The following is an 18,180-nucleotide window of genomic DNA, read 5'->3' as shown; positions in this document are numbered from 1 at the left end:
TTAATCAATATTAATTTTCATCCATGAAATTGTCAACAAAAGAATACTATGAGAATAAAATAATTAGTTCTTTATAAAAGCAAAATTAATTTATGGTTTGACGTTAATTTTAATTATATGGGAGTTGCACCAATGTCAAAGCTGAGTGTATTATATATAATTCAAGTTATTTTATTATATGTTTTTACTATAGAGTTAATCGGATATAAAGATTACTACATTTATTTGAGTTTAGAAATTGGTATTAATCAACATGTTTAGGAAGAAAATTGAACTAATTTTAAAATATATTTCTAAATTTCACTTTTCAAGTTTATGGATTGATTATGTCTATATTTCAAAAATATTATTTAACTTTTACACCAATTTTTAAATTTTGATCGTGTGTATTAAAAATATCAAGAATATTATGTGTATCGGGTGCATTCGTACTGTTTTAAAAATTTATATATTGTGCTTGTTTTAATTTTTTTTTCTACTTTTGTTTGCAAAAGTAATAAGTTAGGACTACGAGTTTAATTTTTAAAACCTATTTTACCAAATTGCAAAATGTAGTCTCAATATTATATCACGAATTTTTTTTAATGGATGACTTAATCCCAATGACATTAGTGTCAAATAACCCTTCTAAAAAAATCAATCAAAACTAGCCGTTTGCTTATGTTATAGAGCATTCCGCCGCCCATCATGACAATTGTAACGAATATTGTGTTAGAGATTGGATTGTTTTGCGACAAGAGAAACACCCGTAACGCGATAGTGCTTCATGACATTTATCATAACGTTATGTTTTCATTTTATCGTCTTTAAGATTAGGTCGTTTCACATCAACACTTTGTGAATTGAGAAAAGAATACAAACATCTATAAAACTATTTTTTAGTACTATACATGCCCGAACGAGAGATTAAACGTCCGTTATAAAATGAAATTGATACAATTAAAGTGAACCAAAAGAATGGATTTGTTGGTTGGTTGGGTTTTGCAAATTGAATTAAATTCATAAGAATGAAGAAGGAGGTTTAATTAGAAGAAGAATTGAAGGCATGGGGATGGGATGTTATTTTTCCATCTTTCCTAAAGATGAGGAGAAACCAAACGAAGAACAACAGATTGTGGTCAAATCATTGAAAAGGTCAACCATTGTAATGGTCGACTTTAATGGGTCTCTTTCCATTGATAACAAAATTCAAAATAAATAAAAAATGAGAGAGAAGAAATAAACTAAATTCTCAATTTCTTTCAAACTCATTCTTTTCCCTTTTTCTGTTTTATCATCATTTCCCATTTCTTCACTCCATGGTTTCTTTCTTTCCTTTCCCAAGGTATGTTTCTTGCTTCTCTCTTTTTTATCTCTACACTTTCAATAATTCCCAACATCCAACTTTCGGCTTCAAGAAAGGTAAAGAGGGTGTCATATATAATCATCCATATGCTAATTACTTCCTTAATTTAATTGGGTTTGTTTTGATCAATCTTTGTTTATGTTTCATTCATGATGAAAAGAGTGTTTGGATTTTGAGCTTTATAAGTAAATGTAGGATTGGGAGAAATTTGAACTTTTGTGGTGGATGTGTATCTAACAGAAGGCTTATGAGCTTTTTGAATTTAGCTTATAAATCTTTGATTACATAAGCCAAATCTATGAACCAAATACTCATCTAAATTATCCCATGGGATGGAAGGATTCAAATTTTGTGTTAGTCCACTTTTTTCTGTTCTTTTTCCTCATGAATAAGTGTATAGATTGAGATTATGGCAGTTGTTTTTGTGAAGAGAATGGAACTTTTGAAAATGATATATATGAAAATGCATTTGTTTCTTTCTTTTTTTTCTTCTGAACTTCTGACCTCTGATCTGGAGACGAAAGTGTGTTTCGAAGGAATTTAAGCAGATATGATGTTTATTAAAAGTTGTGGAATGGCGTTTGAAAATGCAGGTAAATGCTAAAACTATCAAACCCCAAGAAGTAGTTGAGCTGAATGGCAACAACTAGATCAAAAGAAAGCTGTGGTTTGGGGAAGGAGAGAAAGATCACACCTCCAAGTTCTGTCACCATTCCTAGCAATACTTCAACTAAAAGAACTCCAAAATCATCTCCTAGAGGCATTATCTCTTCCACTGATCCAAAATTTCCTTCTTTTTCTCCTTCCTCTGCTCCTTCTTCTCCTTCCTCTGCCCCTTCTTCTCTTTCCATTCTTCCCGAAAAACACGTCCCAAATTATCTCAAATCAACTGCCAGCTCCCGCAATGACCATAACTTCAAGCCTATAGCAAGGAGTAAGTCTGGCCCTGCACCTATACCTGAGGGCAGACCTAGTTTGAATAGAAGAAGATCTTTCGACAAACCTCCCCCGACCGTACCACGTTTGGGGAAGCCGTTTCGTTCCCCTGGACCGAGGAATAGGACTCCTCATGTTCCTGTCCGGTCTTCCTCTTTTGGGGCTAAACCTTCCACCACCACCACTACAATTGGCCATTCTACAAAGCCTGGTTTTTTGGAGAGATCATCTTCTAAAAGTTCTAAGGTGGGAGGGAAACCACAACCACCAATTCAGAGTTTAAAAACTAGTAGTAGTTATGTAAAGAAAAGCTTGAGGAGAGAATCTAGCAATGCTGCTGCTTCTGCTTCAGCTTCTGCTTCTGCTTCTGCTTCAGCTTCTGCTTCTGCAGAAATAGTTCCAAAGTCTAAGAATGCTGTTGAACATGTAGATCAGAGTCCTTCTTTCGTTCTCGGTGTTAACGAGGAGGATTTGAAAAAGATCGAGTGCGAACTCGATCCGTATCTTCCTGATCCAATGCCTGAATTGGACAAACAAATTAGACTTGATCAGGTGGAAAAGAAGGCAGTTTTGGATAAAGATGAGACTGACACAGAGATCTTGAAAGTAGTTGTTACTAATAAAGAGGTGGAAGAACAAAAAGAAACTCCAAGGACAGTTGAGACTGAAATTTCATTAGCAAATCAAGAACAAAACGAAAGGGAAGGAGAAGAACCAAAAGAAGAGGACAACCCAAAGAGAATTGAAGTGGAAAAAGAGGAAGTTGTTGCATTAGAGGAAAGCATAAACAACAAGAATGATCAAGAGAAGAGTGAGACAGATTCTGTTTTAGATGGGGAGAGTTGCAAGGAAGAAAGTGATCAAAACAGTACACCAAAAGCAGCAGAGACAACAGAGAAAGAAGCCGAATCGACTGAGAAAACGGCGAAACCACGACAAGGAGGACCAGGGAGAAAAGAGTCACCAGCAATGTACAATCATGTAATAGAGGAGACAGCAAGTAAGCTTTTGGAAAAGAGGAAGAACAAGGTAAGAGCATTGGCAGGAGCATTTCAGACAGTCATTGACTATGAATCTTCATCTAAATGATTCATAAAATGCTCCCCAATTGATTTCACATTCTCCATTGATTAATTTAACTTACCCAAAAAAAGAAAGAAAAAAAAAAAAAAAAAACTGAAAGGAAACTCATTCTGGAGATTTTAACAGTATAAGTTCATTTATACACAAAAATGTAGAGTTGAGGTTTTTGTTCTTCCTAATTTTTCTTCTTGGTGGTGAGGTTTTTCTTAATCCTTCTTTCTTTTTCTGAATTTCTTGTCTTACATGTATAATAAAATGACACAATTTGGGAGAGAAGATTGTATCAGTTTGTTGTTTTTTGTTTGTTTCATTTTTCTTTGATATTTCATGCACTTTGTATAAGTGTGAGTTGCTATAGTGAACATAACAAATTCTCCATGTGGTTTCAAATCTTCATTTTCATTCTGCTAAAATTTTGAGTTATGATGTTAAATTATAAAAGTTAAACAATTTGCTATACGAATTTGAAAATTTTCGTACAACTCCGAATCTTCCAATGTGAATAAATTTAAACACATATATAGAAATTTAAAAACACGTACAACAAATCCATTTTCCACTCTTTCGTTTATGGATTTTTTTTTTTTTTTTTTTTGCTAACTCTAATCCCCAATTTACTTCTCATATGTGTTTAGATTCAACGGATGTTTCGTAAAAGATTCCAAATTTCAAGGGTTAGATGAAAATTTTGAAAGTCTAAAGTATAATTAAAATTGATCCATAGTTTAATTTAGTGTTTTTCTTAACCTAAACATGCGGATAATATGATTTTTTTTCTTGTAGATAAGACGAGGATTTCACATTAATTAGAAAGAAGGATCTTTCAATCCTTGTAAAATACACGAATCAGTCTTTTGATTGATAATTGACTTTAAATTGAAATCTTATGCTTATTTAATAGAAACACCAATTATCATATAAAAAGAATGGTTGAATCCATGCTCTTGGTTCTAGAACAAGAATGTCTTCAACAACGAATAAAAAAATAATTGTACCAAAATCCCTAAAAGATGAACTCATTTGCATTTAATATCTAGGGATAGTTACAAATTTAGTAATTAGATAGATCATACAAGTTTATCGATAGTTTTGCTATATTTGTAATTTTCTTAAAATGTTGTCATATCCTTAATTATTATTCTTAAAATGGTCATCAATTATAATTTTTCTAATATCTAACTAATTTATTAATTTATCTTTAGAAACAAAGTGAAAAGAAAAGTTACTAAACAAACTTATCTTCAAAGTTAGTTTACTAACACTCATTTCCTTTTTTTTTTTTAGCATTAAATCTTAGATTAACACCGGTAGGTGCAATGCTGCGAAGGCTATAGAAACCATTTTGTCTGCAAGGGAAGATGAGGAATAAATAGTGTTTCAAAAACTAAATGGCAAGAAATCTTCAAAACATAATAATTTTTTTTTATATAAAAAGAAACTACTAAACATAATTGTAAAACTTTTTTAGAAAATTTAGGACAAATTGTCATGTACTTAGTTGAGCTAGCTCAGGTTGGTTTTATTGTAAAAATTGAACTACTAAACTTCTACAACGTTAAAATTAAATGCTTAAGCTTACAATAATTATAAAAATTTACCCTGTTTTTATAAAATTAAATACCTTAATTTATAAACAAATGTAACCGTTCCAAAGTCCAATTTGACCTAATTTATCTGATAAAATCTTAAATAGCTGTTTATACATAAATTATAGAAAACATCAAATAGTTTCAAATTTTATGTTGAAAAACATGGAAAGACAAGTTTTAGAGTCTATAGAATACTCTTCAAAGTCACAAAGATATTTATAAATTGAGACAAATTTAAAATTTAGATAGTAAATACCATATAATTGGATGGTTAAAATAAAATCACAATAAACATGGATTTCATGATTGAAAAACAAAATTATATTTACAAGCATGAGAATAAATATTAAATTAATTTGAAGTGATTAAAGTTATATTTAATTTTGAAGTTGATCTTAAAAATCCCAAATTACTCAATCATGGCTGATTGATATGGTTTCTTTTTCTAAGAACATGTCACATTACAGTTTACAACTACGGTGGAAGAAAAGTATTCGATGTTAAATTATGCTAATGTCCACCATTGGTTAATATGATTTGGCCCACCGCAAGTATATTTGTCAATCAATTTGATTTTTATAATTACATATATACTTCTAATAAAATCCAACCAATTGAATTTGTCAATCAATTTGGATTGGCTCAAACCAACATTAGATTGTGACACTATCCATATTCTTAAGAAGTTGAAGAAACATAGAAGTTGACATATTTCTAAAATACATAATAATAAAATAAAGCATATATCAATCATTCATATTACCCTAACCTATTGTTTGTTATAATCCTAGTAACTTTACTGATCCTACATTTTCATATTAAAATTGTGTCACGACACTCCATTCTAGTCTAACTCGGATAACCCAACAATTTGAACTATTCAATTCATATCATATGAATTGAATTGAAAATTTTGATTTTTCTGGGTTAAATTGGATCTCGGTTTGGAATTGAAAATTTTGATTCAACCCAACCCAACCCAACCGAATTAATATATATATATATATATATATATATTATATTTTATTATTTATTTAATAGAAGTGAAGTTAGGAGTATTTTGTTAAACAATGGTGTAGTGAGTTAAAGTTTGTATGAAAAGTTGGAAAGTTAGCAAATCGTTAAATTAGAAATGAAATAAAATACTACTCGACAATCCAATCTAACCCATATTTTACGGATTGGGTTGAAAAATTAAGATAGGCTATTTTAATTGACAACTCAACCATCTTGAAAATATAGGTTCAACCCATTAGACTGGGCTATAAACATGTATTAAAGGGTTATGTTTAGGAACCCATAACAAAATTATCAAATTTTAAAAATAAATAAAAGTAAGAGGATGAGACCGTAACAAACATCTTAAAGAAACAAATACCAAAATAAAATCAAAGCCGATAAGAAGAACCAAAATAATATTTAAAACCTCACCAAATTCTGAACAGCAACCAACGCACTCACACTAACTAAGATTATTCTCATGACTACCAAATATCCCAAATTAAATACTCTAAAACCAAGTGGGAAGGATTAGAAATTTAGAACGATAAATTCGATTGAGAATTGACAAAGAAGCCAAGAGGATTGGTCAAAGTCAAAAGTCAAAAATATTAATGTCAAGAAGAGGCTGAAATTTTCATAAGGATCCAATACTTTTCTTCTCATAGTTTCGGGAGTGGGTCAGAATCTTCTAGATACGCGGTTTAGCCACAAATTCCATGAAACTTCCTTATCTTTCCCTATAAAATCTTCCAAGTGCACAACTTTCCCAAAACCAGACTTTTCATTCAAACCCATAACAAAACAGACCAACGAATAGCAAAAAGAATCCCTCAGCCAGAGGACTTAAGAAGAAAAGCAAGAACCTAAAGAAGGTGAAGAAGAAGATGTGTTTGGTGTTTGTGTGCGATGAGGATCAAAGGGTTTTGTCTAGGCAACCAGCTCCAGGGGTATGCCCCTTCTGTGGAGGTATGATCCAAGCCACTGACGTTGAAAGCCAATGGAGGTTCTGTTTCGTTCCTCTTTACTGGAAAACCAAACGCAAGTTCTATTGCACTATGTGCACTAGACAACTTGTTATGCAGTAGATAAAAACACTGTTACCTTATACAGTTGTTGTTACTTTTCCCATGATCTGTGAAGTTTAGAGAGGAGGGTTGACCTAATTTTATCTTTGTTTGGTTAATTTGATCAGTGTTTGTGTAAAATATATACTGTATAAGAAATAGAGATATTCATATACGTACCTTGATTACCTGAAATTTTTTGCCTTTCTTCTCCCACGTATCTCTTTTATGATTATAAGCTACTTTGTCTTTGCCCCACGATCTCTTTCTCTGCAGAAATCGTTTGTAATTCTAGGTGTCTTCATAAAAGTATGATCATGCGTATTTTAATATGAACTAGAAGAGGAACGTAAGAGTTAGCAACCCTTTTAAAGTTGAGTTCAAGAGAGATTCTTTTTTGGGTGGGGGTGGAACGTTGTAAAGGCAGAATTACTCATCAATTCATTGCAATTCAATATTCCATCACTTCACTTACAGAGTTTTAGCTTTTTAAAAAATGGCGATACCACAGATTTGGGGTAGGGTTTTGTAGCAAGACATGTTGGAATGTTTTCTGGTTGTTCTATCCATAGTTTATGAACGATTGAGTTCGCTTTGAGTTTCTCTGATAAGTTAACCATTTGAGTTTCTCCTTTCACTTCAAGAGTAACCTACATAAAGTGAAATAAAGTCAAGACTGATCAAAAAGTCCAGAACAGCTTCAGGAATCTGTAGAATGTGGAAGATCTGTAATTTAAAAAATAAAATGTACAAGTAGAGATAAGCAGGTAATGATCTCTGCTTGAACTATGAGTACGGGTGGTGGAGATGCAAGGGAGATACAACCATATGGAGATTAGGAGGAAAAACCAAAGCATTCAGCCCAATACGAGCAAGTACAACACATATCTTCCAACGAACAATTGTTCTTCTAAAATGCTTGACAGATACATATAACATTCGTTCCAAACTAAATAAAGAAGGCAACGACCAGAACCACAACTCAAAAGTTCCAAATTGCTCATAACGTCTCATCCATAAACGTTAGCAACAACAAAGCCAATTTGCAGCGTATCAATAGAAAATGATCAAGTCTATAGATGCATACCACACTACTCGAAAAAGATAATTTAGTAATGAAGTTGAAATTAAGAGATTAAGAATTCGACTAACCTTATGCATAGAATCGATATTATGTGGATTACAGTAGTCGGAAGTGTGGGGATCATCTTTATTCAACCAAATGGCAGAGACAGAAGCATGGCATCCCTGAGTTACGACGCTACCAAGCGGCCAGGAATCAATCAGATCTCTCCGAAGCACCACGTACTGAATCAAAACGTCGGCGGGTGTCTCCTCCGCCTTTGCTCCGGCGTCGTCCGGTGTAGAAACTGAATTAGTTTCAACAGATTGACTCATGGAGGCGGAGCAAAATGGATGGGTTTTCCGAATGGAAGAGTGGAGAGAAAGAGAAGAAGATGGGAAAACCCTAGACCTTGGACATGAGCAGAGGCTGATGGATTTGGAAATGGAGAGTGTGAATCGAGAAGCTGAAATTACACAAGTCATGATATCTTCACACGAAGTAGCACACCAAACCGTGCTACCCAACTTAAGATTTCAAGTAAAACCCGCCGTACGGGAATTTTATATGGCTACGTTGGGCCTGAATAATGGGCTTCTATTCATAGGCCCATATACTTGGCGTTCAGGCCTGTATTAATGATCTATTCTACCCAAAGTGCTTTAAACTAGAATAGCTTAAATATTGTGCCAAATATGAAAACTGGAGAGATGCATATGAGGAAAGTGTATCGTGAGGAACGGTTTGATATTCAAATCTTTCCGAAAACTTTTCCTTCGTGAAGAAACTTCTGCTCTTCTTCCTTCCCAAATCGACTGGCAAGTTGGCAACCATCTTCATCCTTCTTCGTAGTGTTTGGTGAGAGAGGATGGCTAGATAGGAAGAGTTTTGGCCATCGTATATCGGTAAGTCATGGTTGATAGTTATATAAAATACATAAATAGTTTGTCAGTTTTTTCAATTTTAAAGAAAAAATCTCAAAGAATTGTTTATGCTAATATTTCTCCTAATTTAAAAAGAAAAAAAAGAGTCAAAATTGGAGTGATTTTACTTTTCCATATTTTGTACTGTTATAAAGGCTTTATATTTTTTGGAGGAGTTTGGTGTTGAACTTCAGCAAATGAAACGGATCATAATTACATCATAAATCAACTAATTCTTTTTTTAAAAAAACTATGCATATTATTTAACCAAAGAATAAAAAGAATAGTTTAATTTACAGAACTAGAAAAGAAGAATTAAGAAAGAAAAATTATGCTAAATTAAGAAATATAAAAGATTAGAAAACTGGACAGCCATCAACAACAACTCCTCTAGCAGAAGGGCAGGAGGCCAATGGACATCCATCAATATTATTTCCCCACCAATCAATACCCTTTGATCCCAATGTAAGAAAAAGGAGTATTGTGATGAATGCAGTTCCAGCATCCAACCCACCAGACAATATGTAATTGTAGCGCTTCCACCACTCTGTCTTGTATCTGAAAAGAAAATATCCGAACAGGAAACCACATGTTAACCAACTCGTGAAGTTCACCGCGCTAGCCGGTGGCATCATCGCCGTAGCACCCAACAGAACTGGCATGTGGATGAGGCGAATCCATGTTTTGTTAGGAAACATCTTGTGTGCAATCCATACAAGCAAAGGGGCAATTGCTCCACCAAGGAAGAACCAATTCACAGCTCCATATTCTCCAAGGTCTCCAAAGATTCTACGAGGCCCCACAAGTCCCCATATTACAGATGCATCGAAAAACACTCGATCCATTGGACAAGTCCATGGGCTGTTTTCTGGTAACAGGTTGGTGTCACACAGATCTTGAATTGATCCCATCAACCACCAAGCAGTTCCAATGTAAACAAACACTGCTATGATTGTCCCTACAACCTACAATAGAGATTGTTTGCTATGAGCAACTTCACACACTTGGTTACTATATTTGACATTTTAATTAGCCAATGTTGTAGAAAATTCACCTGAGCCATGAACATTGTTCTGGGTGGAATCTTCATGTAATGACCAAGCTTAAAGTCAGACACGAATGTTAGAGCTTGTGTCATGCTAATATATCCATACACCTTGAAACACATGTTGGCCACCGGGCGTTCGGGATATGCATAACCAATAATGTATTCTGTAATAATGTTCAAACCAGGTGCCTACAAACAAGAAAAACATCAATCACTTAGACAAGGTTCCGTACAATTACAAAACATTTGTAGTTTGGATTGGTGTTCCATGGTTCACCTGGTTTGTGGTAGCATTAATGATGCCAATGGGAAGTGTGAAAAATAAGGCAATGAAACAAGCTAAGAGTACACCCCACCAAGGCAATTGAAGTGAGGCATTGTAATATTGACAAGCAAAAACGGAGAGTGCAATGTTCAATATAAGGATGATGATGAACCACCATGTTGGTACTTGTTTATAAGCTTGCATAAGTTTTGTGTGGATGTCAATTTTTCTCTTCCCACCAAATGCACTCATACTTTGGTTCAACAACTCCCTACACGTAATATGTATCAAATTAGAAAAGGTTCCACAAACAATTAATTTGTCCAAGTTTTGCTGAGAGGTTATCTACCTTCCATTGAAGAGAAAGACATGCATAACAGTAGCAGAAAGTGTAGCAAATCCAAGACCATAGGTCAAAGCAAAGAAGGTACTGAGATTTACGGGCCCAGTTGTGCTGTAAACCCCTCGATCAAGATGGAAATTTGAATTGACTATGCTTGAAATATTGTATTCATGACCATTCGCCATGAAAAGGCTGCTTGAATATATAGGAAACCTTTTGGCCCCATACACATTTAACCAATAACTAAGGGGTGTCATGACATACATCACAATAACAAACCCAACAGCAACATTGGCAGTGGCAAACCAAGGACTGGCTAAAGGACTTCCAAGGTATGATGAAATCGTAGACCAATCTATACCAAATGCACCAAGTCCAAGGCCATTCATGCCAGAACCCACTTGATGAAGCAAGAGAGAGTTGGAATTAAACCAACAAAGCCATGAGAAAGAGGTGAGCATCATGACAAGATAGCCAGGAAAAACATAGTAAGCAAAGCTGCAAATCATGGCCAAGAGGAAGAATTGTGTGCGAGTTGTGCTTCGTTTTGGTCTTTTTTCCTTATCGTGCAGAGCTCTACAAATCTCAAAAGTCCACTTAATCAATGAGAAATCTTACATGAAAGCAAAGAATATAAGCTTCATTCAACAAAATTAGTCAAATAGAGGATGATGATAATTAAACCATCACCTAAACAATGAGACTTGAACCAAATTAGATGGCCACCACATCTCCCCTGGTTCGACTAAATATTTCCTAAAAATCCCAGCCCAACCGAATCCAAGAATCTACAATAACAAGGAACATATAATGTTACGAACATCATAATACAAATAGATCATAACAACCATTTCAATATTTTCCACAATGAAAAAACGTTCATATCACCTGAGTAGTGAACATGATGAGCAAAGCAGGAACAAAAGTGAGTTGTCTCTTGTAAAGAAGCTTAACAGCAGTCAAAATATGCGTAGCATAAACAGAGCCAGCACCAGAATTGGCAAAAATAGTAATCAGAACATGCTCCTTTATATTGAAGGGTCCAGGATTCATAGTAAACTCAAACCGTGTGCCTTTGAAAAATTGTTGAGTTGGAAGCGTCTTGGCCAGCAAATGACCAAGAGGCACAACAGCAATTTGTGCAGCAATAGAAGATACCGACAGTGGGTTCGATCTGTACCAGAAAAACTGGTTCACAAACGAGAGTATTACACAAGCCGCAATCCCCAAAATCCACATTCTGAATGTGAGAACTGGCAAGTTGGGGTCATCGGTTTTGGGTACCGTAATATCGACCTGCTTGATCGGACACGCATCGTCAACTGTCACCTCGGCAGGTTCTGCACTTTGAATCTCAGATACAACACTACTCGACATTGTAATCAGTGTGCAAGGTGAGATTGGCCACCACAATTTTCACTTTCTATACATGAAATGGAGACTTTGGGTTAAATTTTAATAATATTATAAAGCAATATAGAATTTGATTCCTAAACAAGAAGATTCTAACAAAAACATAATTTCATAAACCAAAGATTTCACTCCAAACTCACTTGGCAATAAAAGCAAATTGACAGGAGTTTGGTGGTACTTTAAATCCACTTAGAATCAATAATACAAATTTAGCTTAGTTTCTATTTGTTCTTTATTACTAAATATATATATACCTTGAATTTGATCATAAATATCTCATGCACGTAATTGTAGAAATGTTTAAGAACATATATGACATAAATTAACTTATCTATAAAAATAAATGTATATCTATTGTGTGTATATATTTTTTCATCCTCCCTTCCTCTCTGATTCTTAGGAGAGACCACCGCCTCACCGCCTCCCCTACTCATTCTCGCCGGATAATGCAGGAACCGGCGGACCACCCTATGACGGCAGCCTTCTCGGCGGATCACTTTTCAGTTAGCCAGAAAAAAAAAAGAACATTGGAAAACAAACCTCAATCCGTTGGAGCTTCAAGAAAAAGTGTGAAGAAACAGTTGAAGGGTTAACACTAACACCTCTTATTTAGAATGTTAGCCCTATTTAATTGGGGATTTTTATTTAAATTCACTTCATTTTCCATCTTTATGACTGAAATTTGGATTTGGATTATTTTTATAAACTATTTCCATTTCTTTTATATCTAAATATTTGTTACTTGAATTACTTGTACAAATATACAATACATAATCCAAATTTATTCTATTTAATAATTATTTGACTCTGTTATATTTAGATTTTATTGAGTTAATTTAGCTTAAGTTTTGAATATTTTGATACATAGTATTATCCATTTAAATATTGAATAAATCAAATAAATTCATTCACTTAACTAATTTATTTTTTTTATTAAAGAAAAGTCTTATTGATTTTAATAGTTATTTCATATGGTTACCCATGGAACAATCACCATATCACAAAAGAAGAATGTTATTTACCAAATAGAAATCATCCAATTTACAACAGAGAGAGGATGTGAGAGTAACTAATGAAATAAGAGAAAGAGTTGAAGAATAAAATAAAATAAGAACATGATGGTAAGCACTAAGCTATGAGAGATTAGAAAACAGGGCAGCCATGAGCAACAACTCCTTTGGCAGAAGGGCAAGAGGCCAATGGACATCCATCAGTATTATTTCCCCACCAATCGATACTAATTGATCCCAATGAAAGAAATATGAGTATAGTCATGAACGCAGTTCCAGCATCCAACCCACCTGACAATATGTAATTGTATCGCTTCCACCACTCTGTTTTGTATCTAAAAAGATAATATCCAAACACGAAACCACAGATTAACCAACTCGTGAAGTTCACTGCGGTAGCTGGTGGCATCATCGACGTAGCGCCCAACAGAACTGGCATGTGGATGAAGCGAATCCATGCTTTGTTTGGAAACATCTTGTGTGCAATCCATACAAGCAAAGGGGCAATTGCTCCACCAAGGAAGAACCAATTCACAGCTCCATATTCTCCAAGGTCTCCAAAGATTCTACGAGGCCCCACAAGTCCCCATATTACAGATGCATCGAAAAACACTCGATCCATTGGGCATGTCCATGGGCTATTATCTGGTAGTAGGTTGGTGTCACATAGATCTTGAATTGAGCCCATCAACCACCAAGCTGTTCCAGTGTATACAAACACTGCTATGATCGTCCCCACAATCTGCAATAAAGTTTATTCCCAACTAAGCAATAAAAAACGTATGAATTAGAGAAAAATATTCAAAATACAATACGGTGCCTGCACTTCTCTAAACCCCGTAATCATAGACCAGGGTTATACAAAAAGAATTCACCTGGGCCATGAACATTGTCTTGGGTGGAATCTTCATGTAATGGCCAAGCTTAAAGTCAGACACGAATGTTAGAGCTTGTGTCATGCTAATATATCCATACACCTTGAAGCACATGTTGGCCACCGGGCGTTCGGGATATGCATAACCAATAATGTATTCTGTAATAATGTTCAAACCAGGTGCCTGCAAAGCAAGAAAAACATTAATCACTTAGACAAGGTTACATACAATTGTAAAACGTTTGTAGTTTGGAATTGGTGTTCCATGGTTCACCTGGTTTGTGGTAGCACAAATGATGCCAATGGGAAGTGTGAAGAAGAAGGCAATAAAACAAGCTAAGAGCAGACCCCACCAAGGCAATTGAAGTGAGATGTTGTAATATTGACAAGCAAAAAGAGAGAGGCCAATGTTCAAAACAAGGATGACGATAAACCACCACGTTGGTACTTGTTTATAAGCTCTCATAAGCTTTGTATGTATGTCGATTTTTCTTTTCCCACCAAAGGCACTTTTGCTCTGGTTCAATATTTCCCTAAATGTAATATAGAACATCAATTCATTAGACATGGTAAAACATGGTTTCTTACGCTTTGGAATCTGAAGTTTTTATCGAGAAGCTTACCTTCCATTGAAGAGAAGAACATGCACAACTGTAGCAGAAAGTGTGGCAAATCCAAGACCATATGTCATTGCAAAGAAGGTACTAAGATTCACACGCCCAGTTGTGCTATAAACACCTCGATCAAGATGGAAATCTGAATTGACTATGCTTGAAATATTGTACTTGTGCCCATTCGCCATGAAAAGGCTGCTTGAATATATAGGAAACGTTTTGGCTTCATACACATCTAACCAATAACAGAGAGGTGTCATGACATACATCACAAGAACAAACCCCACTGCAATGTTGACAGTGGCAAACCAAGGACTAGCCAAGGGACTTCCAAGGTAAGATGAAATTGTGGACCAATCTATACCGAATGCGCCAATTCCAAGGCCTTTCATACCAGATCCCATTTGATGAAGCAAAAGAGACTTGGAATTAAACCAACATAGCCAAGAGAAAGAGGTAAGCATCATGAAAAGATAGCCAGGAAAAATATAGTAACCAAAGCTGCAAATCATGGCCAAGAGGAAGAATTGTGTAAGAGTTGTGCTTTGTTTTGGTCTCTTTTCCTTCTCATGCAGAGCTCTATAAATCACAAAAATTCACTTGATCAGAAAACGTATATGAATGCATAGAATTATAAAAGTCCCAAAAATTTTCAAATAAAGAGCATCACCTAAACAATGAGACCTGAACCAAAGTAGATGGCCACCACATCTCCCCTGGCTCAACCAAATATTTCCTAAAAATTCCAGCCCAGCCGAATCCAAGAATCTACAAAAACAAAGAACATGTAAACGTTATCAACATGATAATGCAAACAGATCATAACAACCATTTCAATATTTTTCACAATTAAAAAACGTTCATATCACCTGAGTAGTGATCATAATGAGCAAAGCAGGAAAGAAATCGAGTTGTCTCTTGTAAAGAAGCTTAACAGCAGTCAAAATATGTGTAGCATAAACAGAGCCAGCACCAGAATTGGCAAAAATGGTAATCAGAACATGCTCCTTTATATTGAAGGGACCAGGATTCATAGTAAACTCAAACCGTGTATCTTTGAAAAATGGTTGAGTTGGAAGCGTCTTGGCCATCAAATGACCAAGAGGCACAACAGCAATTTGCGCAGCAATCGAAGATACCGACAGCGGGTTCGATCTGTACCAGAAGAACTGATTCACAAACGAGAGTATGACACAAGCTGCAATCCCCAAAATCCACATTCTGAATGTGAGAACTGGCAAGCTGGGGTCATCGGTTTTCGGTACCGTAATATCCACCTGCTTGATCGGGCACTCGTCGTCGACCGTCATCATTGGAAGGTCTCCACTCTGAGTCTCTGATACGGTAGTCGACATGGTAATCAGAGACTGTTTTGCTGTGCTGTAGAGTGCAAGGTGAAGCTCTCTACAACAACTTCAGTCTGTAGAATAAAATGACACTCGAATGAATTTGGACTTTAAGAGAAAAATATACAGTTGATTCCTAAAGAATTCTTGATTCTGTCTCAATGCATCCAATTAACGTTCAAAATGAAGTCAGAATTCATTAATAAGAGCTTCCTTTTCAAGAAAAAAAAAATACTCCCAATTTCCAAGCCTTGTAATATATATTATTATCAAAGAAAATGACAGCCTCTTAAAATAATAATAATTATTAATAAGACAGCCATGCAAAATATTAAAAATGGTAAAAATATATATTTGGATATAACCCACTTGACCAAAGGAAGATCCAATTCTCCTAATGAAATTACTCATTCATAACTTTGCCTTGTTTGAATTATCAAATTTGGTAGCAGAAATTATATATGGCAGATTCAGATTCTCACTCCAACTCCAACATAGCTTTAGTGTTTTTTTTTTCTTAAAAAAAAACAATTTATGTATTTATTTGTTTTTACTACAAAAGTGTTTCTAAATACAAATATATACATTGTTCTTAATCTTATAGACGACCTAAAAACTTAATGGATAGGTAGATTATCTAAAATAAGAAAGGTAGAGGGTGTGTTTTTATCAAGTGGGTATCATGTTTTTAAGGAAAAGATTCCAAAAAACTTACCTTGTAATACGAAGGTTGGTGGTTTTGAAGAGTACTGATGTAAAACTTGAACCAGAAAAAACAAATTTCCTAAAATAAAAAAGAAGAAGAAGAACCAATTCAGAGAACAAAACAAACCCATAGGAAATGTAAATATTTTTGCATATTTTGGTATTTTTGACAATTGTGACAAAGAAATGTAGAAGATGAAAAAAATGAAACCAAAACCAAATGGAAGAGGGAAAGGTAAATGAAAGGAATGTGAAAAGAGAGAAGTTACGAAAAAAATATATAAAGAAGAATTGAAATAGAAAATAAGAAAATCAGAAACTGTTTCTTTCTCCCATTACTTATCCTCGCCGGAGACGGCGGTCAAACTGACGATGGGCGGCGTTGTGAAAAGTTTTTAAAAATAAAAGAAGAGGAAGAAGAAGAAGAAGAAGAGGAAAGAAAGAAAGAATGTGTACAACAAACCTCAGTGAGTTTGAAAAGAAAATGCAAAGAAACTGTTGAAGGTTAATGCGTTTTATACTCATAACGTTAATTGTATTTAATTAAGGATTTTTATTCAACTGTCTATTTTGAAATATAACAAAATAAATTATATTTGTTTTTATTTGCATGGTTTATTAAAAATAAATTTTGTTATTTAAAATAAATTTTTTTATTGTATTTTCTAAATACATTTAACAATTTAACAATTTACTTACAGTTCTTAAGAAATATTTATATTATTTCTGTAGGATAATTACTCCAAATTTTAGGGAGATTCCCTTTTGACGTTACCAACAAAAAATTTAATTAAATGTTAAAACAATGAATTATTAGTTGAAAAGTAACGTATGAAATTAATGGTAATAAAAAAAAAAGCTTATAAACTATTTGATATAATATTTTTGTACTTGTAATTATGAATTTTTCTAAATTCGTAGTTACTTTTTAAAAAAATTTAGATTTTTAGCTGTTGTAAAGTGAAATTAATCATAATGATACTTATTAGTGTATGATACTACAAATATAAAATGACAACGTCGTGAATATATACTACTTATTGTTGAACTAATAATTTGTGTGAAAAGAACGATATAGTTATCTATTATCTATTTATGATATTGCCTAAAAGGAGAAGAATTCTTTTGAGACAAATTTACGTTGTATTAGTGCATTTAATTAATTGATTTTTGGGTTTTGAATTGAAACTTCCTTTTAAAGATAAACAAGTAATTAAGTTTGAAAGATAAACGAGAAGAAAGTTGAAAATTTTCTCGTTGGGTAAGAATAGATGGAGTAAGGAGATTATTCGAATTATAGATTTGAACATAATCATTAATTAGTTTATATATAAATGAATCGAGTTTTACTCGATTTGACATCTCGTTTAATCTGTACAGTAACAACGATCATTTCACCTAAATTTAATATTTATAATTTTGAATTATTATACAAAGAAGGAAATATCTCATAGTGAAACCAAACACATAAACATGAGTTACCATTTGGGTCACCTTTCCCATCAACAAATAAGAAACAACGATTTTGCTCCACAAAAACAACACCAATAATTGACA

The 18,180-nt window shown here is 34.0% G+C and overlaps 5 protein-coding genes and 1 long non-coding RNA gene across 8 annotated transcripts; 3 read left to right on the top strand and 3 right to left on the bottom strand.

Moving 5' to 3' along the window:
* Positions 1–1,075: 1,075 nt before the first annotated feature.
* On the top strand, positions 1,076–3,754 carry LOC105434662 (neurofilament heavy polypeptide). The gene is made up of 2 exons (XM_011651458.2): positions 1,076–1,324; positions 1,939–3,754. Exon 2 carries the CDS (start codon positions 1,982–1,984, stop codon positions 3,368–3,370), a length of 1,389 nt encoding a protein of 462 aa, XP_011649760.1. The 5' UTR covers positions 1,076–1,324; positions 1,939–1,981; the 3' UTR covers positions 3,371–3,754.
* Positions 3,755–6,490: 2,736 nt separating this feature from the next.
* On the bottom strand, positions 6,491–8,653 carry LOC101206751 (putative peptidyl-tRNA hydrolase PTRHD1). Of its 2 annotated transcripts, none has more exons than XM_031880997.1 (3): positions 8,172–8,653; positions 7,495–7,669; positions 6,491–7,355 (listed from the first exon to the last, which is right to left on the bottom strand). In XM_031880997.1, the coding sequence occupies exons 1-3, from the start codon at positions 8,565–8,567 to the stop codon at positions 7,321–7,323; spliced, it is 606 nt and encodes a 201-aa protein (XP_031736857.1). In that variant the 5' UTR covers positions 8,568–8,653; the 3' UTR covers positions 6,491–7,320. The 2 variants fall into 2 exon arrangements, with proteins under 2 accessions (XP_031736857.1, XP_011649759.1); XM_011651457.2 differs by having other exon boundaries at positions 6,491–7,289; positions 8,172–8,651.
* On the top strand, positions 6,730–7,214 carry LOC101206986. The gene has a single exon (XM_004138721.3). The coding sequence runs from the start codon at positions 6,840–6,842 to the stop codon at positions 7,038–7,040; it is 201 nt and encodes a 66-aa protein (XP_004138769.1). The 5' UTR covers positions 6,730–6,839; the 3' UTR covers positions 7,041–7,214.
* Positions 8,654–8,675: 22 nt separating the features above from the next.
* On the top strand, positions 8,676–12,874 carry LOC116402097. Its single transcript, XR_004214503.1, has 2 exons — positions 8,676–8,987; positions 12,475–12,874. It is a non-coding gene; the product is annotated as an uncharacterized LOC116402097 (long non-coding RNA).
* Positions 9,311–12,060, bottom strand: LOC101213987 (oligopeptide transporter 6). Its single transcript, XM_031880998.1, is given in 6 exon segments — positions 9,311–9,970; positions 10,060–10,242; positions 10,331–10,589; positions 10,668–11,237; positions 11,352–11,531; positions 11,533–12,060. Coding segments are annotated over 6 exon segments (2,307 nt in total). The 5' UTR covers positions 12,039–12,060; the 3' UTR covers positions 9,311–9,361.
* Positions 12,875–13,070: 196 nt separating the features above from the next.
* LOC101207228 (oligopeptide transporter 6) lies at positions 13,071–17,078 on the bottom strand. 2 transcript variants are annotated; one of them, XM_031881478.1, is made up of 8 exons: positions 16,963–17,078; positions 16,634–16,702; positions 15,442–15,992; positions 15,243–15,340; positions 14,582–15,151; positions 14,233–14,491; positions 13,960–14,142; positions 13,071–13,826 (listed from the first exon to the last, which is right to left on the bottom strand). In XM_031881478.1, the coding sequence occupies exons 3-8, from the start codon at positions 15,925–15,927 to the stop codon at positions 13,218–13,220; spliced, it is 2,205 nt and encodes a 734-aa protein (XP_031737338.1). In that variant the 5' UTR covers positions 15,928–15,992; positions 16,634–16,702; positions 16,963–17,078; the 3' UTR covers positions 13,071–13,217. The 2 variants fall into 2 exon arrangements, with proteins under 2 accessions (XP_031737338.1, XP_011649758.1); XM_011651456.2 differs by having other exon boundaries at positions 16,634–17,017.
* Between the last annotated feature and the right edge of the window lie 1,102 nt (positions 17,079–18,180).

Source organism: Cucumis sativus, chromosome 2 (assembly GCF_000004075.3).
Source record: "Cucumis sativus cultivar 9930 chromosome 2, Cucumber_9930_V3, whole genome shotgun sequence".
NCBI classification, from domain to species: Eukaryota; Viridiplantae; Streptophyta; class Magnoliopsida; order Cucurbitales; family Cucurbitaceae; genus Cucumis; species Cucumis sativus.
This window is presented reverse-complemented; position numbering and strand designations above follow the sequence as displayed.

Excerpts from the sequence above, each read along its gene's own strand:
- LOC101206986 (XM_004138721.3), top strand. The coding sequence starts at position 6,840 with ATGTGTTTGGTGTTTGTGTGCGATGAGGATCAAAGGGTTTTGTCTAGG.
- LOC101206751 (XM_031880997.1), bottom strand. The coding sequence starts at position 8,567 with ATGACTTGTGTAATTTCAGCTTCTCGATTCACACTCTCCATTTCCAAA. Across the intron at positions 7,670-8,171 it reads ATATCGATTCTATGCATAAG|GTTACTCTTGAAGTGAAAGG; the intron begins GTTAGTCGAATT and ends CACTTTATGTAG. Across the intron at positions 7,356-7,494 it reads TTTTAAAAAGCTAAAACTCT|TTCATATTAAAATACGCATG; the intron begins GTAAGTGAAGTG and ends TTCCTCTTCTAG.
- LOC105434662 (XM_011651458.2), top strand. The coding sequence starts at position 1,982 with ATGGCAACAACTAGATCAAAAGAAAGCTGTGGTTTGGGGAAGGAGAGA.
- LOC101207228 (XM_031881478.1), bottom strand. The coding sequence starts at position 15,927 with ATGTCGACTACCGTATCAGAGACTCAGAGTGGAGACCTTCCAATGATG. Across the intron at positions 14,492-14,581 it reads GTTCTTCTCTTCAATGGAAG|GGAAATATTGAACCAGAGCA; the intron begins GTAAGCTTCTCG and ends TATTACATTTAG. Across the intron at positions 14,143-14,232 it reads TTTGTGCTACCACAAACCAG|GCACCTGGTTTGAACATTAT; the intron begins GTGAACCATGGA and ends CTTGCTTTGCAG.